The sequence below is a fragment of the Trematomus bernacchii genome, unplaced genomic scaffold, assembly GCF_902827165.1.
Source record: "Trematomus bernacchii unplaced genomic scaffold, fTreBer1.1, whole genome shotgun sequence".
NCBI classification, from domain to species: domain Eukaryota; kingdom Metazoa; phylum Chordata; class Actinopteri; order Perciformes; family Nototheniidae; genus Trematomus; species Trematomus bernacchii.
Genome location: NW_022987686.1, coordinates 2,488,475 through 2,509,491, shown reverse-complemented (window position 1 = coordinate 2,509,491; position 21,017 = coordinate 2,488,475). Strand labels below are relative to the sequence as shown.

General features: G+C 41.5%; 2 protein-coding genes across 5 annotated transcripts in view; both read left to right on the top strand.

Moving 5' to 3' along the window:
- The first annotated feature begins 1,017 nt into the window (after positions 1–1,017).
- Positions 1,018–3,901, top strand: msantd1 (Myb/SANT-like DNA-binding domain containing 1). The gene is made up of 3 exons (XM_034136940.1): positions 1,018–1,455; positions 1,538–1,831; positions 3,005–3,901. Exons 1-3 carry the CDS (start codon positions 1,202–1,204, stop codon positions 3,291–3,293), a joined length of 837 nt encoding a protein of 278 aa, XP_033992831.1. The 5' UTR covers positions 1,018–1,201; the 3' UTR covers positions 3,294–3,901.
- A 545-nt stretch (positions 3,902–4,446) lies between these two features.
- The window catches only part of LOC117488107 (regulator of G-protein signaling 12-like), a 43,554-nt gene continuing 26,983 nt past the window's right edge, over positions 4,447–21,017 (top strand). Inside the window, exons 1-3 of one of the 4 annotated variants that reach the window (XM_034136864.1) lie at positions 4,447–4,582; positions 6,433–8,297; positions 10,956–11,048. In XM_034136864.1, coding sequence (XP_033992755.1) covers positions 6,507–8,297; positions 10,956–11,048 — 1,884 coding nt within the window. In that variant the 5' untranslated portion in view covers positions 4,447–4,582; positions 6,433–6,506. Of the gene's footprint in view, positions 4,583–4,964; positions 5,149–6,432; positions 8,298–10,955; positions 11,049–15,537; positions 15,785–21,017 lie in introns of those variants that run through there. The other 3 variants (XM_034136863.1, XM_034136865.1, XM_034136867.1) reach the window with 3 other exon arrangements.

Here is a 21,017-nt window from a genome sequence, read left to right as displayed (position 1 = left end):
GTCTAATCAGGCCAGAACTGAGTTAAGCCGGACTGACAGCAACTGGTGGCACTCATAAAGATGAAGCCAGGGTGGGATTGTAATGTACCAGTGCCTTTATTTCCATTTTTGCGTATTATGTGCAGCAAAGATAAGACACAGAAAAAGACAAAATGCTGCAGGGTGAGAGAGGTTTTATTGCCAATGTGTGGAATACAGTGTGATTTGTATTCATACTCTTGTAAGAGACAAAGAGGGAGGTAGAGAAAGGGAGGAAAAGACAAGAGGAAATAAATGCACATAATATGGTAGATTAGGGGGCTTGAGATGGGGGGGAGACAGAGATCCGCCCCTTGCTGAGATCTAGGGGGGAGGAGTCTCCCTGGTCAGAGAAACCCTTCCTGCAGGGGTCCTTTGTCTACAAGCCATTGCTGTGAATAGAAACCTGATTACAGATAACGAAGCAGTCAGCATTGTATATACCCTTGCAGGGGTGCCTATCATGCCATCATGTCTCCCCCCCCTGTTATTTTCAAGTGTTTCCCAGTTTTTCAGAGAAAGAGCTTTTGTTTGCCTTTTAGGTCTGAACTGCAGACTGGAAGTGTTTTTCCTCTCTTCTACATCAAGCCGGATAAAGCAAATCCTCCCTCTCCCTGTCTCCAAATGACTTGTCTATTATTAAAAGCTTTTAAATGGAGCAGTGTGTTGGCTGAATACCAAATCCAATGCCTTGTTGCCAGGGAAACACATACCCTCAGCTCTCCTTTTTTTTTTCACTCCCCCAGAGGCTCATATTTCAAAACTGTCAGCAATCTCATGTGCTCACACTGCTGCCTTTCAGCTAAAAGCTTTTTGTGCTCTCTGCCGCTGGAGCAGAGTGGAGTGGAAAAAGGAGAGCGGATGGGAGTGGTTAAAGGAGAGGGAGGGAAAATGAAGTGCCTCCCTCGCCGTTGCCTTGGCAACTTGATGTCACGGTGACATCACACACCACTAAAAGCTTTTAACCGGATTCCTCTCCCGCCTTAGGCCCCATTTTGAGTCCTCTTTCAGCTAGGCTAGGGGGAAGGGCACAGGCAGGACCGTGTGTGCCTGCATGCATGTATCAATCCCTCACTGCAGATTCAACACGGCTCTTAGCATCGTAAAAGGCTTTCAAATTCAACCTCTAAAGATCCTCTTTCTGCAAAACAGCCAGCACAGGCCCAGAGAAACCATTTAAAAAATGGCAACAGAGGACGGTTTCAGCTACCTATTGGCAGGTCACAGTGAGAAACACAGACGGGCCCCGAACTGGACCGACGGTGAAATGAAAGCCCTCCTGTACGTCTGGGAGGAACATCACAACGAACTGAAAATGAGCAAGAGGAACGCCAAGGTTTACGAGAAGATGTCCCAGAGGTTTTTCCAGCTGACCGGAGAGCAGCGTTTCAAAGAGGAGATCAAGATGAAAATCACCAACATGTCATTTCAGTACAGGCAAGTGCACCAAAGTTCATTCAAAGTTTTAGTTCAAACTCCAGCTGTTGTATGACTTGTAAACATCTATTCTTGTTAACAGGAGACTGAAAGCCGTAGCCAATGAAAGTGGGGAGACGCCGGACTGGCCATACTATAAGCCCATCGAGAAGATCCTCTCCAAGCCGCTGGAAAACGGACGTGTGATCTCTTTGGAGTATCAGGGTTCAACTGCAGGCCCGTCCACTTCCTCCCAATCTACAGACATCCTGGTGCCCCAGACAGAGGAGGGAATGATGGGATATCTGCCAGAGTACACAGGCTCCTCAGATGAGATGGAGATAAAACAAGAGCTTGACTCTTTGAGCTCTGACAGTGAGCACACACAAGGCTCCAGGTAACAGGAACTAGTCGAAACGTATGTTGTGTGGGTGTGTGTCTATATGTCACTGATAAAGGTAATGGCAGGTTGATAAACCCTTTGAATCCTATTGGTTCAGGGAGCCGTCCACCAAGGTTTTTCAGTCTGAATTAAGCTGAAAAAATAGCTGCGTAGGGCTAAACTTTGTAATGTTGTTAAGTGAGATTCTTTAACAAAAAAGCTCAAACCATCTCCATGACATCTCAACAACTCTTTTTGAAGGCCAAAATATCTGACTAAAAGCCTCAGAAATCTTCAAAAAATATGTATGAGACTTTGGAAACCTAATTGCTTTGCAAAACTGCTGATTCCTAGGTCCAAACTGAGCCTAGCAGCTTAAAAGTATCTACAACTTCATAAATATTAGATTTTTATGGAAGCTTAATCACAGCAAATCTTGAATTCCTATAGTGTTTATATCCTATATGGCAGCTACTCTTACTCTGCTAAGGTAGAGTTTAGCTTTTCTTTTGCTATGCCTGAACTTAGCTGCTGCCTTATTTACGTAGAATTACAACTTTATTAGTAAGAGTATAGTTAATCAATATTAATCTATTCAGTTACAGAAAACAGCTGGGTTTTGCTTTAGCAAAGGCTAGCGTTGTTCAGCTAGCTTTAACTGTATTTTGTTGTTAGGTCAACTTTTACACACTGTTTTCTTTGGTATTACATTTATAAACATACAATGGGAAAGGTGACAACAAGTAAGTACATGTCACTTACTTTAGCCAAGGCTAACTTAGACGTGGTAATTTTCAGCTAGCTTAATCTTTTGTCTCTACTGCTTAAGCTTTATGGTTGACTGCTTGGTTTGGTGCTAAGCATTATAGCTAAAGCTTTAAATGCTTTACAAATTTTTCTTTAAAATTATACAAATGCCTGTATGACAACAATTAAAACATTTGTTTTACATATAAAACATGTACTTTAGGTGTGTTTATCTGGTTTACCTAGCAGTCTGGCTTTAAAAGGCTACATCAATGGCAATTAAATTAGTTTATTTAGTATTTCTCATCTTCTAAAATACTTTAGATTTCTGGCTCCACAAGGGAGTTGCTGGGGTAAACAAACGGTCAAATAGAAAAACTAACATTGAGCTCTAGTACTTAGACACTGTCTGCTCTTAACTGTCCATTCTGTGTTCTCCAGCTCTCACCCTACTCCAGCCAGGAAAAAACATGGCAACAGGCATCTGTCCATGAAGAGAAAGAAATTGCGGGTGATGCAGGCCATGCTACAGCAACAAAAGAAGTCGGGCCGGGCCATAGAGGAGACGTGTCGTGAGGTCCGTCGAGCCGTGAACCAACAGAACCTCATCCAGGTCCAGTGTTTGCAGCTTCAGGAGCGTATGATGAACCTTCTGGAGAAGATGATCCAGCCTTCCACCACTTCAGCACCATGGGGTCATACCGGGGTCAAAGATTCAGTGAAGCCATGAAGTGCCAGCGTTATGGTTGTCTGGAAGAGATCATGGTCTTACTTAACCTATAGCCTTGTTAAAGCAAGAATAAAGCATATTTGTTTTAGATTTCAGTTGGACATGGACATTTTATAGGTTTATTGTGTTGCAAACTGTAGGTCTGCAAAGAGTGTAGGAGATGTATATGCTGTTGCAATTTTTTTAGGATGTCATGAGCCTGAAGATGGCTATATTAATAACCATAAAGACATATGCCTGTACTTGAGCATCTTTCATTCTAGGAATAGCTGTATCAGATCGTTTTGTCTTGATAATTTGTCAATTACAGTGTTAAAAACACTGTGGGAGCATCAGATTTGCAAAAACAGACATATCTTGTCACTTCATTTTTCACTGTGCTAGGATAATTACAAGTTGGGAATGCTTGATGCCAAAACAGGGCAATTTGCCACATTAAGTCAAGGCATAATTTCTGCTGTTTTTGAAGTGAATCTGTCAGCAAAAGGCAACACAAACTGCAACCCTAGAGTCTCTGACAATGACCACAACGGGTTAAGGTATACTTCCTGCATTTCAACTAATATCATTTCCCAAGGTAAATCTTATTTAGATGCAATAAATAAAAATCTGACAAACAACAAAAGTCCACTGACTCATTCTTTATATCCAGAAATGTAAGATGTGCATCACTGTGAGCTAACTGAGATTGGCTCTATTCCTGCAAACTAAACATATAACAAATAAGGCACAGTTTTCAGTTGTGGGGGGCATTGTGCTTTCAGGAGAAGAGATAGATGCAAACCTTTAAACATGTTTTTTTCCTAGATTGCAATATTTTAATATGTTTGGTTGATAGCATTTCATTGTTACTGCAGAGTAATTATTGAAATGCAAAATCCACAAAACACCACAGGTATGACCTGATAAACCAAACCGTTAAAGTCTTTGCCTTTCAGACTATTTTAAAAGGATTAGGAGAAACTGGGGATTAAGTTAGTTCCATCACACAATACACTAACTCCAACTCCAACTAATTATTCATGATGATAACATACTGTTTGTTCGAGATGTAACTAAACAGTGCTATCTATATCACGCCCTCTTGTTTGCAAACCCGTGGCCTGCTGCACATGTGTAGTAAAGCCATGTGACACTGTATGAAACCGTTGCAGCCCTTTGACCAGAGAGGTAACCTATTGTTTACAGTGAAACCGCATTCAAGTGCAGCTGCTCCAGTGTGGAAGAAAGAGGATGGCCCACAGGAAAAGTAATTCAGATATGCCGCAGTGAACAGCAAAATCATATGGGTAAGACTTAATTTGTATTTTTGTAGGAATATCGTATCAAGAATGAACATGTGTGTGCGTTTTACAATGTAACGTGCCCCTTCGTGACATGTTTTCCGTATAATTATAAAGCTTACAGTTTGTTCTTAACTCCAGTAGAACTATATTTAAGTGTCACTTGTTATTAAAAATAATAATATTGGAGTTGAATTAGATTTACTTGTAAAATAAACACTGTCAACTGTCATCACTATCAGCCAATAGCGTCACTCCAATCGTTTGAATATTGAATATGACGTGCATTGTGATTGGCTAGAAAGAGGCGTCACATGTTGCGGAGACGTTACGCTGTCATGGTTACAATGAAAGACGCTTTGTGATCATGTTTGTGATCTCCACCGCGAGTGAATGGAGGCTGGTTGTGCGCTCGCGAGTTGCCATATGGACTATTGAATCACGGCAGGGAGATATTGCCTTGTATGTTTACGAAATGGACGTGTAATGTGTACAATGTAAACTTTTGGACGTTAAGCAGCGTGAATGAAAGTACGTCGGAGTTTTTCTGGAACTTTTCACCGCTGAGAACGGTAATTTAAAAAGTTGTCCGTACAAAGCTTCATTGTAGCGCGAGCTTCGGGGTTAGCGTAACATTGGTTTAAGATAGCTATTTTGAACTTTATTAAAAACCAAGAAGCCACTAAGCTTCGTCAGGTGTTTCCGGTGTTTGAACATGTTTAACTCATGTGGTGAGTTGAGTATTGGAACATTTAAAAACAGTGGTTGACCAAAACCATAAAAAAAAATCTGGTTGTCATTTCGTGTTGCTGGTGAGTAGGAAGCCAGCTGGCACTGTTTGGGGGAGTGGGTGTGGGGGTGGCCCCTCTGCAAGCTGTGTAGGGACATAAAAGCTTTCTGTGTCTTATCTCTGACAGATAATTGCTAAAGTAAGATTGATAATGACTTTTTATTTCATTTAAGTAAGAGTTTAAAAAGAGCTTAAGATACACCATGCTTCATTTTGATGTTGGCTAGTGTGTGTGTGTGCATTTCAAAGTGTATTTGATATTCAGTTTTTTTTTACAACAAATAGTCTTATTACAAGATGTATTGATAATACAAAATAACTTCATAATAATCTTAATATACTATGTAATGTAAAGGTGGAAATATTAGGTCTTTCTTTGATAAATCTTCTACAATTTTGATTCTTGAATATTTGTTTAGGGTGATTTTTTAGCAGAAAAGGTTACATTTACTAGTTATAGTCGTATCAAAGGTGACGATTTCCTTCTTTATTTATTGTAAAATATCTGTAAACTAAATATCTTTGTTTTGTCTTTTGGACATTATATCTGCAAACTGGTTTTATGTGTGTTTTCACTATTTTGACACCAAACTCAATTAATTGACCAGGAATTTGACAGATTAAGTAATAATAAGTGTTGCTGCACTAGTATAATGCTTTACATTTGTATTTCATCACAATGTTCTGTTTTGTTTTTGTTTTGTTGTTGTTTTATTGCCTGTCCTTGTCTGTCTACCCTTCCCCAAATGTAAAGCGTCTTTGGGTTTAGAAAAGCGCTATAAAAATTAAATTTATTATTATTATTATGTTTCTCTGTTGAAAGCCGATAAGAAACGGAACTAATAATAATAATAATACTACATGAGACTTTAATAGCGCTTTTCTAGAAACTCAAAGATGCTTTGACAGAGAATAAAAAAAACAAAACAAAGAAAAATACAAAAAGAGAAAACTACTGTGCAATCCTGTGCGATAATTCTTCTATTCTAGATTTTTGTGTAATTCCATGTATGTGAAACAAACAGCTTTTCAATTGTGTATCTTCCTTTTTTTGCCCACTGTGTAGGATGACTACAACACAATAGTGTTGGCAACCTGCATGTGTTTCAGTTCCCACACGCTGGGCACCCTACAGCAAAGATGAGGATACAGGGACAGCCCGAGGGCACGAGGAGGCGTCTGGATTTAAATGCAGCCGGGGATCTGAGGGGCGTAGAGCTCATACGTGGACGGGCAGGATATGGCTTTACTATCACGGGGCAGAGGCCATGTCTGCTAAGTGGCATCCTGGAGGGAAGCCCTGCTGACCTAGTGGGACTCAAACAGGGGGATCACATCATGGCCATCAATGGAACTGACGTGTCCACTGCTTTGCATGAGATGGTGGTGCAGTTGATTGGCAGCTGCAAAGGACCCCTGCAGTTAGTGGTGCATGTTGCAAGCCGAATGATGGGGAACCCTATTCTTAATGACGCAAAATTTGGGATTGCCCAGAAAAATGGTATGTTCCAAAAGGCAGGTGTTCTCCGCACTATCTCATATGATTCAAGCAACTCCTCCTTCAACTCATGTCAGGCTATCAGCCCCAGACAGAGGCCGGTGTCAGAGCCTGATATGTCCCAATGGTCACAGCAGTGGAACTCTTTAGCTGCGCAGCAAAAAGAGGACATTTCCAGAGTGGCGGACACAGACTCTGTGTTTACAGACACGGAAGAAAATATTTCTGACTGGAGTATGTTAAACATGACCTTGGTGGTGGGCTATCTGAGCTCCACAGAGCTTATTTTGAACACTACAGGGTCAGAGGAGGACTGTTTGAAAGCCATTCGGGAGCGAATACGACTGCTGGGAACAGAGCAGAACACCCACACTCTGGTGATGATGAAAGTCATGTATGACTGTATTCGACTTTGTGACGACGCAGGAGCTGTTTTGGCAGCCTTTCCTGCTGAGAACCTGGTTTTAGGGGCTGTGTGTGCTGAAGACCCACGTTTTTTCTGCCTGGTCACTACAGCACACATAATAAATGGACGTGTACCAGAGGGCGGTCCTCTGCGGGCTTCCTGCCATGTTTTCTTCATCGACCCAGAGCTGGGGAACCATGAGGACCATACAGGCATTGCTGGACGCTTTGCCTTCGATTGCACTCCAGATCCAGACGCCTTGGGGTGCCTGGAATTCCCTCAGACCCCCCAAGATGTTCTCCACTTTGTCACAGTCCTGTACAGTGACCTGGGGGAGGCTGTGGAGAGGCTTCGGGTCAAACTGGACGTTGAGGCTCAGCAGCAAGCCAAGGAAGAGGGAAGTAATGGCAAAGAAGGCAGTGCTAGTAGCAATGGGGACAGTGGAATTGAAAATGCATCCCCCCCTGAGGAGATAGCGGACAGGGATTTCCCCTTTGCAATCCAAAGCCCCCCTGGGACCACCCTCCCCAGCTGTCCATGGGATTATCCTCTAGCTGAAGACCTCACCCCAATAAATCTCTCCAAGAATGGCGAAAAACTGAATCCAGAGAACAGTGCCAGCACACATTCCCTTTCTGAGTCACTACCTGGCCCTGATTCTCTTCATAGATTTTATGGGGGTCCCCCACCCAGACTGGAGTTCCAGTTCAAGCCCCCACCACCTCCTCTGCCTTCGGGTAAAAAATCGAACTCCTTTGTAGACCCGCTCAGAGGAAGCCAACGGTGGTGGCCAAAGGCAAAGTGGCCCAAAGTCCTCCACGGTGAGGCGGACCCTCAGGTGACCAACAACTGGTCCTCGAGCGTAAGCCTGGGCTCCGGCACAACTAACCTGCCCCCCCCCATGAGCCAGATCCCCTCAGACAGGTACTGCTCAGCAGAGGTCATGATGCTCCCTCCCAGAGAGGAATGGACCAAAAGGTTTCTCGACCAGAGGGAGAAACAGCAGAAAAACCACAATACCAACAATGTGAGTAACAACTTTTATTTTGTATTTTACTGTAAAACAAATATTTCGAAACAAGAAATGTTGATCAGGTTTGCCAGTGATCTCTGTGCTCAAAATAAGTTGATCTCAGCCCGTTAAAAATAACAACATATTAATTAACTATTAACGGTTGCAAATGTCAACTGGTTGTAACTAGTTAAACTAAACAGTGTTTTTTTTTGGTTTTGTATCTCTGAGAAGCCTAAAAATATATTTTAATTAATCGGAATAAAGGCAAGTTACAGAAATACATTTGATCTGGTTACTGTTCTGTTAATCCTCTTGGGAAAACATAAGGGTGTCAACATTGTGGTCAAAATGAATGACTTAATTGACATAATCTGGTTGGTCGGTGCCAAAACAGCGTAAACATATTTTAGTAAATGCTCTGCTATCTTTGCTGCAGTTAAAAAAATGAAAATATTATGGGTAGACTCATGTTTTGATTATATTAGGAAACTTTTACCCCTCTCAATTGTCCTTACCGCAAAATAGATTTGTGAGTAATTACTTTAGAATTTTGAAAACTGAGTCTTATAACTGTATCTAGCTGTATTTCTCTGCTCTGCGTTATTGGAAAATCCTTACACACAGTGACATGAAATAGTTCCATTGTAGGACATCTGTTTCTGTACTTCATTCATGTTCAACACAGCGACACAGGAAGTATTAAATGGTCACACGGAGTTGAGTTTCCAGACACTGAGGGGGTGTAAGTACGCCTGGCTCTAGTGACACCTAAAACGAAATACAATCCCACTTTTTCAACGGTCAATTGGTGCAGAGTGTGAAATGAACGCAGAAAGCACCTGTTTTGAGTCAATGATGTCATTGTCAGAAGTGTGCAGAGGGAGGGATTTTGTTTCTGCCCACAAGATGGCCCTGTGTATCCATGTAGACCTGGACATGTGGCTCCCTCAGTAAATCCATATCAGTATACACGCAGCGTCTGTAAATGTGTTTATTTCTGCTATTGGGGTAAATGTAATTAATTAGCAGGTATGCAAATAGGGCTGCATCTTGTAGGAAAACAATTACTTAATTGTGATTATATTGAATGATGTTGAAGTTTCAGTGTTAGAGGGAATGATACTTTTTTTAAATATTTTTTTTTCATCTGTATCAGACAAGGATTTTTTATTCAGTCTGTTGAGTGCTGTTTGAGCCGGGACTTCCAAACTGAAATACTTAATTTATATTTTACTTGACCAATTATTGTACTTACTGCCATCTTGATAACATTTTAATCAATAATGCAGACATGTTTTTGTAAATATAGCTAGGGTGAAATCAGTGCAATTAGGGTCAAGGTCAACTGAAAATCTTTATTGTTTTAAATACCCCTTACAGTTTTTAAATGTTGTTTTTTCTCCCCTTGAAGTAAGTATTTGGCTGTGTTTATAAATCAGAAGCAGATTGCATCCCTGTCCCCTCAGCCTGCATTAGATCAGAGAGGAGACAATCTCGCTCAGGAAGCCAGGCAAATTACAGAGTAGAGCCCATGTCATGCAGCGGTAATTATCTGCAATTCTTAAACTCCCTTTCAAACATTAGACACGGCCTCTCCAATCATAGGAATAGCAGAGGCTGGTGAAAGGCAGAAACACATGGTGGTTCTGTTCTGACCGTCTGACTGCCAAATAAGTTCTTGTGTCTCTGTACTTTTGAAACAGTGTTGTATATGTTCAGATTAACTTAATATGACCAATCTGCATGTTGTCAGAGGGAGATGTTATCATGAATGCACATCTTAGAGTCAGAATTCCAGACCATGTTCTTCAATACCAACAAACTTCAAAGTCTATGTTTGGTTATAGTTACATTTTCCGTCACTACCATCTTTCATTATTCAGACTACAGTCATAAAAGCATAGTTAACACTTAATATGTCTTGAAATATTTCATTCATTTAGTAGAAATTTGACTTTTTGAGATATGTAACTAAATGCTAATGCTACAGTACACTTATAAGTGAAGAACATTATATTTGTACAATATTTTCTAAATTATTCCACGTTGTCTTTTTTGCTATCCTTTAGTGAGATGCATTATGGAGGAGTTATAAGCAATACAAATATAATTTAAAGGTGGGGTAGGTAATTTTGGAGAAACCAGCTCGAGTGCGCAAGAATTTGAAAATACACAGCCGGAAAAAATCTGCCACTTCCTTACAGAGCCCCTCCTCCAACACACACGAACGCGCACATGACCAATGAGGGCACGAGATAAGTTTGTGCACAGATGGAAGGCTGACAGGCAGGTAGGCCATCCAGTTATTTTAGCCGGGCCGGCTAAAATGATTGGTCGTACTTTTTACAGTACTACGGCTTCCACAGATGACATTTTTTAATGGATTTTTTGTCAAAGCACTTCAGATATTCATTGCTATCGGGATGTTAAGAGCATTCCATGGAATATAACAAAAAGTGTATCTCGAGCCGGTTTCTCAAACGTACCTACCCCACCTTTAATGTTATTAAATTGAATTGAATTTCCCTAATTTGGACCTATTATTGTAGGCTGAGACATCAACTGGGGGTATGCAAGATCCAAACTAAAAATACAAAAACAAAGATTTAACGGATGAGGGTGTGTGTATTAGTTTTCTGTCTAACACTTGTTTCTCCTTTATCCTCATAGGTCTCCAGGTTTTGGGGTATGGGTGTTAACCGTGCATCTAAACGCCGCTCTGTCAAACGTCTCAGCCTGGCAAGATCCCTGGATGACCTCGAGGTAAGCACTATGTTTTTATTGCATTTGTTTCCCTAGAGCTTTGAATACTGACAACTGGGTTGCTGTCCAATTTTCTGCTGCAAGCTCAATAAAGCAAAAACATACATTATATAAATAGACACATCATATTCAAAACAAAGCCATATCCAAACCACACACAATTCTATTTTAGAGTAAAGCAAAAGAAAAAAAGACTTCCTGCAGGATTTGCTCAACATCTTTTCAAACAGCTGACGGTAGAATAAAAAACAGGGAAAATGCCCGGTAATCTTCCTCATTTTGGGATGGTTGGGATTCCTCTTCCTTCACTCTCCTCCTCCGTGACTCACCATGACCATGTAACCTTTGAGAAACAGCTTGATTGGCGAGATCGATAGCTATCGTAGTGGAAGCTCTACTGGTAGACCCATCTCTACCATCCCATGGTGTATCCTGTCATGTCGCTAAAGTAGTTAATGCACTTCCCTTTTGCCATAAATAGAGCCTTCATTTTCCCAGGAGATAGTACCCATCGGTTGACAGAAGTGCGTAGGGAAAGTTAGACTTGTCCAGAATCTAAATGCTGATGATGTCATAGGGCTGCACGATATTGGAAAAAACTGACATTGCGATTTTTTTCCCCCTGCGATATATATATTGCGATATGAAAAAATACAGGAATTGAAGAAAAGACAGTTTTTTTTGTCCGCAAACCATCCTTTCTTGAACTTTAATGCTATACAATTAGTATTTTTTTTTAACAATATTTAACCGGATGAAGGATTTTAGTCACGGACGTCTGGATCTTGAAGTTATCAGAGCAACAAGCTGAGCTAGCTCGGTTAGCAGCGCCGAACTGCCCTGGAGAAACACATGAAACTACTTTATTCAGTGTTTTTACCTTTAATCACCGGGTCCGTTTGCTTTGGAGATTTGATTGTGATTGGTGGTTTGCTGTGCATGCAGAGCCTGCATGCATCTCACTCAAGTACCCCTGACATGAGCCGCGCAAGTTTTCCTTTTGTAGCAAGCAGCAAAAGAATTGTAACATGACGTGTTTGAGTTAATTTGCCTACTTAATATCGCACGTCCTAAAACATTTATTTTTTAAATTGCACGTCCTGCGATGTGAATATCGTGCATGCGCATATCGCGATTATCGTCACGACACGATATATCGTGCAGCCCTATGATGTCCTATATCATAATGATGACGTGTGTGTTGCCACTTCAACAAAAGTTATTGGAAAACCATCATGTGACATTACTGTCTCCTACAGTACTGTGGACATTCAGTTGAATAACCCCCCCCCCCCCCTTTCTCATTCTGCACAACTTTTTTTTACCTTTCATTTCCGTTGCCTTGAACTCTGTGTTTTGCTGCTGCACTTGTGGCATGAGGGGGGGGGGGAGGGCTCACAAAGTGGTCTTTGTGTGGGCCAGAGGCGTGGTCCTGCTTGTTTGGCCTCGCTAATGAGCACTGCTGCACGCCTGAATATCGTGCTCATAATAAAGCTGCGGAACTCTGCGGTCTCTTCGTGCATGCATTACTCATGCACACCGATTCAGATTCACAAAAAACAAGTGGTCCCACATCTCATAATTGCTCCGAAACAGACACAAAAACAAACCGTACTGTATTTGTATACCCACGCATTAGTCAGTCACACACAGACACGCCCGCAGACCACGCATTGTACTCAGGTTGGTCACACACTAAACAGAACTGTTGCTGAAAAGCTCCAGATTGTGTGCAGGCCTGCCCCATGCTCAGCCGCAGGAATAAAGATGGCTATAAAAGGTTGTGACAGCTGCACAACACAACTGTTATGCCTCATTTCAATGTGGGTTTACGCAATAATTCTCCCCCTTATCTGGACTGTACATTGACATTTTATGAAACTTGCGTGGGCTACTTTGTTCGTGTCTTCTTAAACAAGTTTTGTTTTGTTTATGTGCTCCAAGTCGCTTAATGTACACAGTTCACGTTACAATCTTTTTCCGTCTCATTATATTTAGTTGCTATGGTTATGTCTTCCCAGCACTTGCAAATATGCATCTATCGAGAGTATGATTACCCCTCACTTCACAATCATCCCTACCAACTGATGCAGCTGTTTTCCACAAATGGTTTTACTTTTTAAAACGTAAAGAACTGCTTCGGGCTGTAATCAGTTTTCTTCCTCACACAACAATTTGAGCAAACTCTCATTGGCTGGGCAGAAGGTGGGATGCTTCACACTTGTTCTATTGTGTTATTTTTCTCTAATTGTGATACCTGGACTTCACACAGAAGCTGCTATGACAGGCGCAGGCTGGTCTCACATGTTTCTGTAAGTGTCAGTATTGGAGAAATAAAAGCCACTGGCCTTTTAAGTGCGATGATGGGTAACAGGATCTCTGTACATTATCATGCTTGGACATGTTGGCTACCGAAACAATTGCCAATAGACTGACTTTAAACATCTGAAGTTAGCTTATTTTGGGCATTAATGCTTCATAAAAAGTTGAATGATGTTGTCTACTTAATGAACATTAGTGTTGGATTGAGCTGGACTTGGATTGGGATGCTGCTATAATTATTATTCCTATGAGGGGAATTTAGGCATACATTATTAGAACTAGGGCTGCTCAATTAATCGTATTTTAATCGCAATTTTGGCTTGCAACGATTATGAAAACAACATTATCGAAATAAAACGATTATTATTTTTTATTTATTTTTGTATTGGTTTTTCAGTTGAATTATACTTAAAGTTCAGGGTAATCAACTGTTAAAAACATACTGTTCACGTTTTTTGTTTTTTTTAAATAAATGGATGTATTCAAAGTAAATGGATAATCGTTTTTAATAATCGTGATATCAATTATTGACCCAAATAATCGAGATTATGATTTTTGCCATAATCGAGCAGCCCTAGTTAGAACTGGCTTTTTAAACGATTTAGCTGTATAATCTTATCATTGTCAATATGTTTTGTAAATATGCATTGAGCAAGCTGGAATTATTGCTAATTGGAGGAAGTTTATCTTGGTTACAAAACCCCATTTTATAAAATTCAACTCTTCAAATCATTGTACACATAGCTGATATATATTCAGACTACATCTATTGGAGTAAAGTGATTTACTCTGTGCTGTTTATGGCATTTTACTGGGGCTATACTGGTAATACCACCATTGGGAATGTTTAATGGTTGTTAAAGGCAATTGGATCCTCACCTAGCACTTGCCCTTGGGCTCTAGTTTCAAGGGCAGAGCTTCACCCTGGGTTCAGGCTCAGAGCTTTGATGGTGCACTTCTAAAAGCCCCTGCTACAGCAAACTAATATATCCAATGGCATCACCAATGATGTTCTTAAAACAACTTCTATGCAGCAACGGGCAGGAAAGAGAAGCCGGATATTGAACTTCTGGCTGTGCTCTAGTTCAGAGATAATGAACAATCTACCTATCAAGCATGAACTACTCTAAGCCGTTTAACAACTCCTTGCTTCAACATATAGTGATGACGAACTGGAAGAGTAGAAGTTGTTGGTTTTCTGCGGCACTCTAACATAGATATTGGTATGAATGCTGGTCTGAGGGACTGTTCTCATGACAGCACGTGATAAGCTGGCATTAAGTGCTGGCATCTGGACTCACAAAGACGCCGTGAAAATATTTTGGAGTTCGCCGTCAGTGCTCAGGGCAGACCCTCGTGGATAACCTCCGCATGTGGCCCCGCTGCATGTTGTGGACGAGCCCAGAACAATTTGGACACTTGCGGCCGTGTTGCTTTTTCCATGGTCTGCGGTGTGCGTCACAGCGGCTGGAGCAGGAATGAGCGAATGCATGTTATTTGTCTTCACATTACAAAGGCTCAGACACGTAGCTTTTGCATTGAGCGCACACCAATTCGGCACAGCATATGCAATCTTGTGCTTCTTGATGTGTTTCCATTAGTTTTTCTGGTTCAGTAGAGGGGGAAACTGCTGTACAATTCTGAGTTGCTGCTGATTTGCCTTCCCTGCATATGTTATGAATAATGTTTTGATGCACGTTGAGACTGTCAGATTCCCCTTATGTTTGGGCATGTACAGTATAAGAATGTGCTTCTTTGTAGCTCCTTTTCTTATTTTGGTGCGTACAAATGCCCCCAAGCACCACCGCACCACGAAGAGCCTATTTCTTACTAATTACATAAACAGATGCTTTGCGCCCTGATAGAGTTCACCTTTTGCAGAGGTGACACAATTAGCAAGCTGCTGTTTCGTGCATGTGAAAACATCTAAGTTGCTTTAAGAATGTTGTTTTATTACTATGGTGGTTGCCTGCTTGGAAATATTTGGACACCTTTTCCTCTCTCCTCTCCTCTCCTCTGAGGTGTGGAGACATTATCTCTTGTTTGCACGCCTACGGGTGATAGATCTATCTTGTGGGCGTAGCACAAAACCAAGAGAAGCCATGAAGACACAGGGAAAGAGGAGGAATTTACAGCAAAAGGGAGAGGGAGGGAGAAAGAGAGAGAGGGGAACCGGCAGCAGAGGAAGAGAGGGGGAGCTTTTGAACTCCCAGTAGCTGTCAGGATATTCGGCTCTCCTGCACGCTCTCTCCTCCCCCGTTGAGCTCTGTCTCCACACTGCATACACCGACTCACACACGCGCCGCAGAGCTCCAGCGGATGGATTGGTTTACACACAGCAGGCGTGTGGAGCTGCGCTGAGGACAAGCCAAACACACGCGCCATACATGGAGCAAACTTTGACTCTCAACTCTGTAAGTCTTGCGATGAAATCCCAGATTATTTTGTCTGTCTTCACTTCTCTCCTGTTCTGGCGGTGCCATCCTCATCTTCCTCCGGCCACCGTTACTTAGTCCGTCTTTGGGCTCTTTGTAGCTCCTGTTGTAGCCTTTGAGCAGCATACAGTGGTTAGCTTGTGTGGTCTGTCAGAGGAATGTTTTGACCGGTGCCAGCTGAACTCTCATGTGCTGCATGACACACACTGCGCTGCTCTATACAGCAAAATGTGGTCCAGCATCTATATCAGGATGCACGCTGACTTTAAATTAGTCGTTGGACTAAAAGGGTTTTGTGAGGCAACCCAGGATTATTCTTGTAAACTGCACATCAAGGGTCGCTCGTGGGCCTTTGATTGAAGTGTGCTTAGTTGTGATCGCCCTGAGAAGTGACCCTCTTTGCAATCACTTTTGGCATTGAGAGAAATCCGATTCAGTCTGAGGGGAACAGAGATCAAATGACATGATCAGCGAACATTCACCCGCATTGCATTTTGCCGTGATGATCATGTAATAGCAGCAGTTTAGTTTGAAGTTGAAATGGTTGCCTGTGGTTTTGCCTTGCCCTTGTTGGCTTTGTGCAGGCATGTACCCGCTCTGATTCACCAGCTCTATTATTCACTTATCTCATATTGCTCACACAGTAAAGAAACAGCCATATCCAAGCAACAAACTATATCCACTTGCCAGTCAGATCATGACTATAATTAATATTCTAATGCTAAAATGAGACGCCATACTTCATTACATAAATTCTTCCCGCTTTTTTTTTTATGCGGGTGAGCAGGAATACTGTGTTCCTGGGGATTAGCTGTAGAGGCAGGAGAACACGACGCGCTTTTATCTAGCTGACATCACATGGCCAGTGCTGGAGTGTGGGTGGACAGTTGCGCTCACGAAACGTGTCCTCAGGCTAGCATTATAGGATGTAAAGACTAAACAGCCTGACATTTTCTAAATGTCTTCACTACGGTTCCTTTTTCTTTCTCTCCCCGCAAGAGGTTTTAATGCAATTACACAGACTTGTCTCTCCGAACCCACCCAATGGAAAAACTGTATTTTAACACAACAAAACTTGAGTAGAAGTTATTTAACTGCCCAGCTGCTCCGAGTATGAATATGCCAATAAATGGATGACCAGATGCGGCTGTGGTTGCCGAGTTTGCTGTTTGACCAAAATGTGACCACGGAAAACACCCGCTGCCTCGCCATCTCTGGACGAAGGCGCACTGCAGCACCAAGAATGGCTGTTGCCACACCAACACCATGACATCATCTATCAACATTCAGGATTATTACGTTTTAATTTTTGCACCACACAGCTTTTCATTATCCCCGTGTTGATTGACTTTAGGAAAAAGCGTCTGAACAAGTAGGTCTACAAAACTTCTAGAGGTGATTCATTCCCCACACACTGTTTACTTCCTCAATCGTACTATTATTAAATGTCTCTGCTTCACTGAAAGGGAGTCTACTGCCAAGGGTGTGGAGGTTACTCAACGAGGGACGGCTTTAGAAGTGCCAAAGTCTTGTATCACCTCCCTGGTAACAGTTAAGACATGTCTAGGATTATACTTCCCACGTGTAACTTAGACCACACCAGGGCGCGTTTGCTTCATGTCCTGGGCAAGATGGCTTGTCTAGTCTTGGAGAGGATTGCAGGGAAAGTGAATGAAGTTGATATCTTTCTGACCTTGTGTTGGCACAAGACACTAGAGAACCAGGCCAAAGCCTTGTCTACTTCGCACCGTGGAAGTCATAAACATGAATTGTTCGGGCGGCCAAGTTACTCTCCCTGTGATTTTGTGAAGGATTTGGTTTGGCACTCTACCCCTTTGGCAGTCTAAACACAAACTTTCCCTCGTGAACTTTTTCCATAACCTCTTCATCCTTTGGTCAACTGGAAATATGATATGTCTGTTTACATAGCTTGGGTTTTGCATGACCTCACTTCTTTAGGTTGAGTAAAATGCTACACATTGTTCATGTTTTGACCTTCGGCTGGATATTTCTTAAGGTTGTTGAATAAAAAGGTTGCCTTGAAATGCAAATCAGAACTTAAGCAAAAGGCAACATATGATAGAATAATTGCAGATATACGTAAATCAGAAAGATCCCAAGTTACACTTTTCACATTTTTGACCATTGTTATGATTTGTCCCCATGCCAAATACCCATGGAGACATATGCCATCCTATAGCCCTGAGCATAGAGGGATGAATAAAAGCCCAAATTGCCTTCTTTTCTTTCCCAGTCTCCCTCAACCATCTCAGGTTCCCTGCATGACCAAACAGATTAACAGCGGGGGTGTAAGGTCAGTAGGACTTACACAGGAAGTATACAATTATGCCAGTTTCTTGTTATTGGCAACATAAAGCCGTGTGAGTTTCATGTAGGCAGAAATTCAATCATATCTCGGCCTTATCATCGCACAACAAATGTACCCAGGCCCCAAGACTTTTGAAAACACTGTACACAGAGCTGTAAGATGTTTTGCGTACAAAACTCACTGGGCTAATTACAAGTGTCTGGTTTCAGGTTGGAAAGTCCATTCTGGTGTTTTTTATGGAAAAGAAAGAGAGCGCTAAAAGGGTGTGGTGGTATTTTATGTGGTTTACCCACCTCAAGCCCTCCAGGCTGCGAGCGGCCCTTTCACCGTGATAATAAATTAAGATGGGAGGGTTTGTGGTCGCTGGAAGTTTCCCTCTCTGAAGTAATTCTATTTGAGTTTAGCCTTATAAATCTTCTGTTTGTTACTCATTTTATATACAGCATTTCCTCCAAACTAGCAGTTATGTTCAGAATTCACATTGTCGTCATATGTTGGAAATGACTCATTCTGATATTTGTTAAAGTGTCAGCGTTCCTGACCCTGCGAGAAGTAGGGCAGCAGAGAGGAAAAAGGTAAACAACTCCATCCATAGGAATGCTAGCACTCCCTGTCAGCTTTTTATCAGCAACAAGTGGAGGACACACACACACACACACACACACACACACACACACACACACACACACACACACACACACACACACACACACACACACACACACACACACACACACACACACACACACACACACACACACACACACACCGGTAGCACTGCACAATTCATAGTAATGCCACTTTAATCCAGACTGGAGCGGATCCGTTCCCATCTGCTGTGGCTAACGGGTTAGAGTTGTGGAGCAGGCAGTAGATTACAGCCGATAAAGGGGATTAAGAGATGAAACGCATTGTGCCGGTGGCCTCTGTTTGCATGCGAATCACTCAGGTCTGACATGGAGAACAACCCATTTGTTAGCTGAGTGGACACTTAAAACACCCCCCGGCTAAATTCTGGACTCCCATGGCTCAGTTTCAGGGTCAAGGACCAGACATTTATCCACGAGGAATCATTTTACCGTGTGATTTAAAGATTGTAGTTTAATTGTTGGAATGGAAACCCCCCTTTTATTGGATTAGTGTATAGATCAAACATGATTTAATCACAAATGCTGGCATCGGTTCGCATAATAATAATATGACACGCCTTTCCATCTGATTTGCTCAATCTGGAACATTTCAAAGGTTAAAATGTGAATCTAAACTAAGATTATCAACTCTTTCTTATAAACAGTTGAATAGTCAGTGGTAAATGCTAGTTGTGTCAGATATCTGTATCGTTATGTTTTTTAAATAATAAAAAACATACAGTTTTGGGTCAAATTGGAACCAGTAAATCCCTTGGCCAAAGCATTGGTTGATTAAATTACGCTTTTAAAGCTGAACTTGGTTTAAGCTATTCAAATTAATATTATTGCATGTTTCTTTTTGCCATAATACCATTATACTTTGTATATGTCCAGATCACATGCCTTCTACTGTCATGTTTTTCTTTGGTAAAAATCAAAAATCAAATAATTGTGAAACTAAATCGAATCATTAATAAAGTGGAATTGGCATGTCTAAGACTTTTATGACACAAATTCGGAAAACAGAGTTCTCAATTAAGTAAGTTGCCTTTTTTAAATATGCTATAAAAATAGGTTGTGTTTCTTGAAGGAATTCAATATTTCCCCAGCTGTGATCTATGGACACATAGGAAATCTAAGGACACGCTAATTGTGTTCATGTTGTTTCCTGCCCTCCCTAGCATCAAATAAGCATGTTGATTGATGTTAGATTTGCTGTGACAAACAAGATTTCCCACAGTTAAAAGCACTGGATTCTCCCTTAACCGCTGAAAACTCAAACATGGTTATCTGTCTACACCATCTCCACTTAGAAATTGTCAAAGGAGTTTCACAATTCCCCAAATAAGTCTCTCCCCCACACTCCTTGCTTGGTTGGGAAAGAAATGTCTCTTCCATCTTATCAGTCACCGCACCCTCGCTCTTTTCTGCCTCAAAAGGAAGTCGCCTGCATGCAAAACTCTTTCTTGATGTTATTGTCAGGGAATAGTTTGCCACAGATAGCAGGCCGAGGTTTTCCCCCTCTCTTAGCCGAAGATTGCCTGGTGGAGAACTTGACATACAATCAGTTATATCTTGTGACAAGAAGTGTTCATTGTCGCTGTAAACTGTCTAGGAAAGTTTTCCAAATAGATTAAATCAAGTGGAGACTCACGTAAAACTCATTTACTTTGTGGCAGCAGGCTCTTATGTTAGGAACACTGAAGAAAATAATAGAAAAGAGCTTCAGCCTGGAGGCGTTTTTAGTTTGAAGAGTTCCAACTTGCTTTGCTTGTGTTTGGTGCTTTTTAAATATGCTCACCTGGCTGCAGTAAACTCTCAGGGAGGTCAACGGGCTTAAGTAGTCTATTCTGTGTCCTGTCATTGGTGACCACAATGATGGATGATTCATCTTTGCATCAGAAATAGCTTCATTTACTGGATTACCTTATCTGCATGATGAAGCATACCATCGAGCTTTTCTGTGCAGCAATTCAAGCGTGATGTATACATGACTCAATTATCTGAATTGTACAGTGTTTTAAATTAATGTACCATTTTGTACGAACAGGAAATGATTCCTCCACCAATGCGCTGATGGAGATCAATTGCTTTGGAGAGTTGCTGCCAATTCAAATTTTGAAAGAGAAAACAAGATGTTCCTTCAGCAATGTGATCTTTATTAAGGTTATTGTCGCTGATTCAATGCTGTTTGCAAACAGTTCACATGTTTCCAGCTGTGAGTAGCTTCTGAATTTCTAACCCTAACCCTAGC

What these genes read in the sequence shown, in the direction of transcription:
- msantd1 (XM_034136940.1), top strand. Translation starts at nt 1,202, where the DNA reads ATGGCAACAGAGGACGGTTTCAGCTACCTATTGGCAGGTCACAGTGAG. An exon ending in AACATGTCATTTCAGTACAG is followed by an intron (nt 1,456 to 1,537) that starts GCAAGTGCACCA and finishes TCTTGTTAACAG; the next exon opens with GAGACTGAAAGCCGTAGCCA. An exon ending in GAGCACACACAAGGCTCCAG is followed by an intron (nt 1,832 to 3,004) that starts GTAACAGGAACT and finishes TGTGTTCTCCAG; the next exon opens with CTCTCACCCTACTCCAGCCA.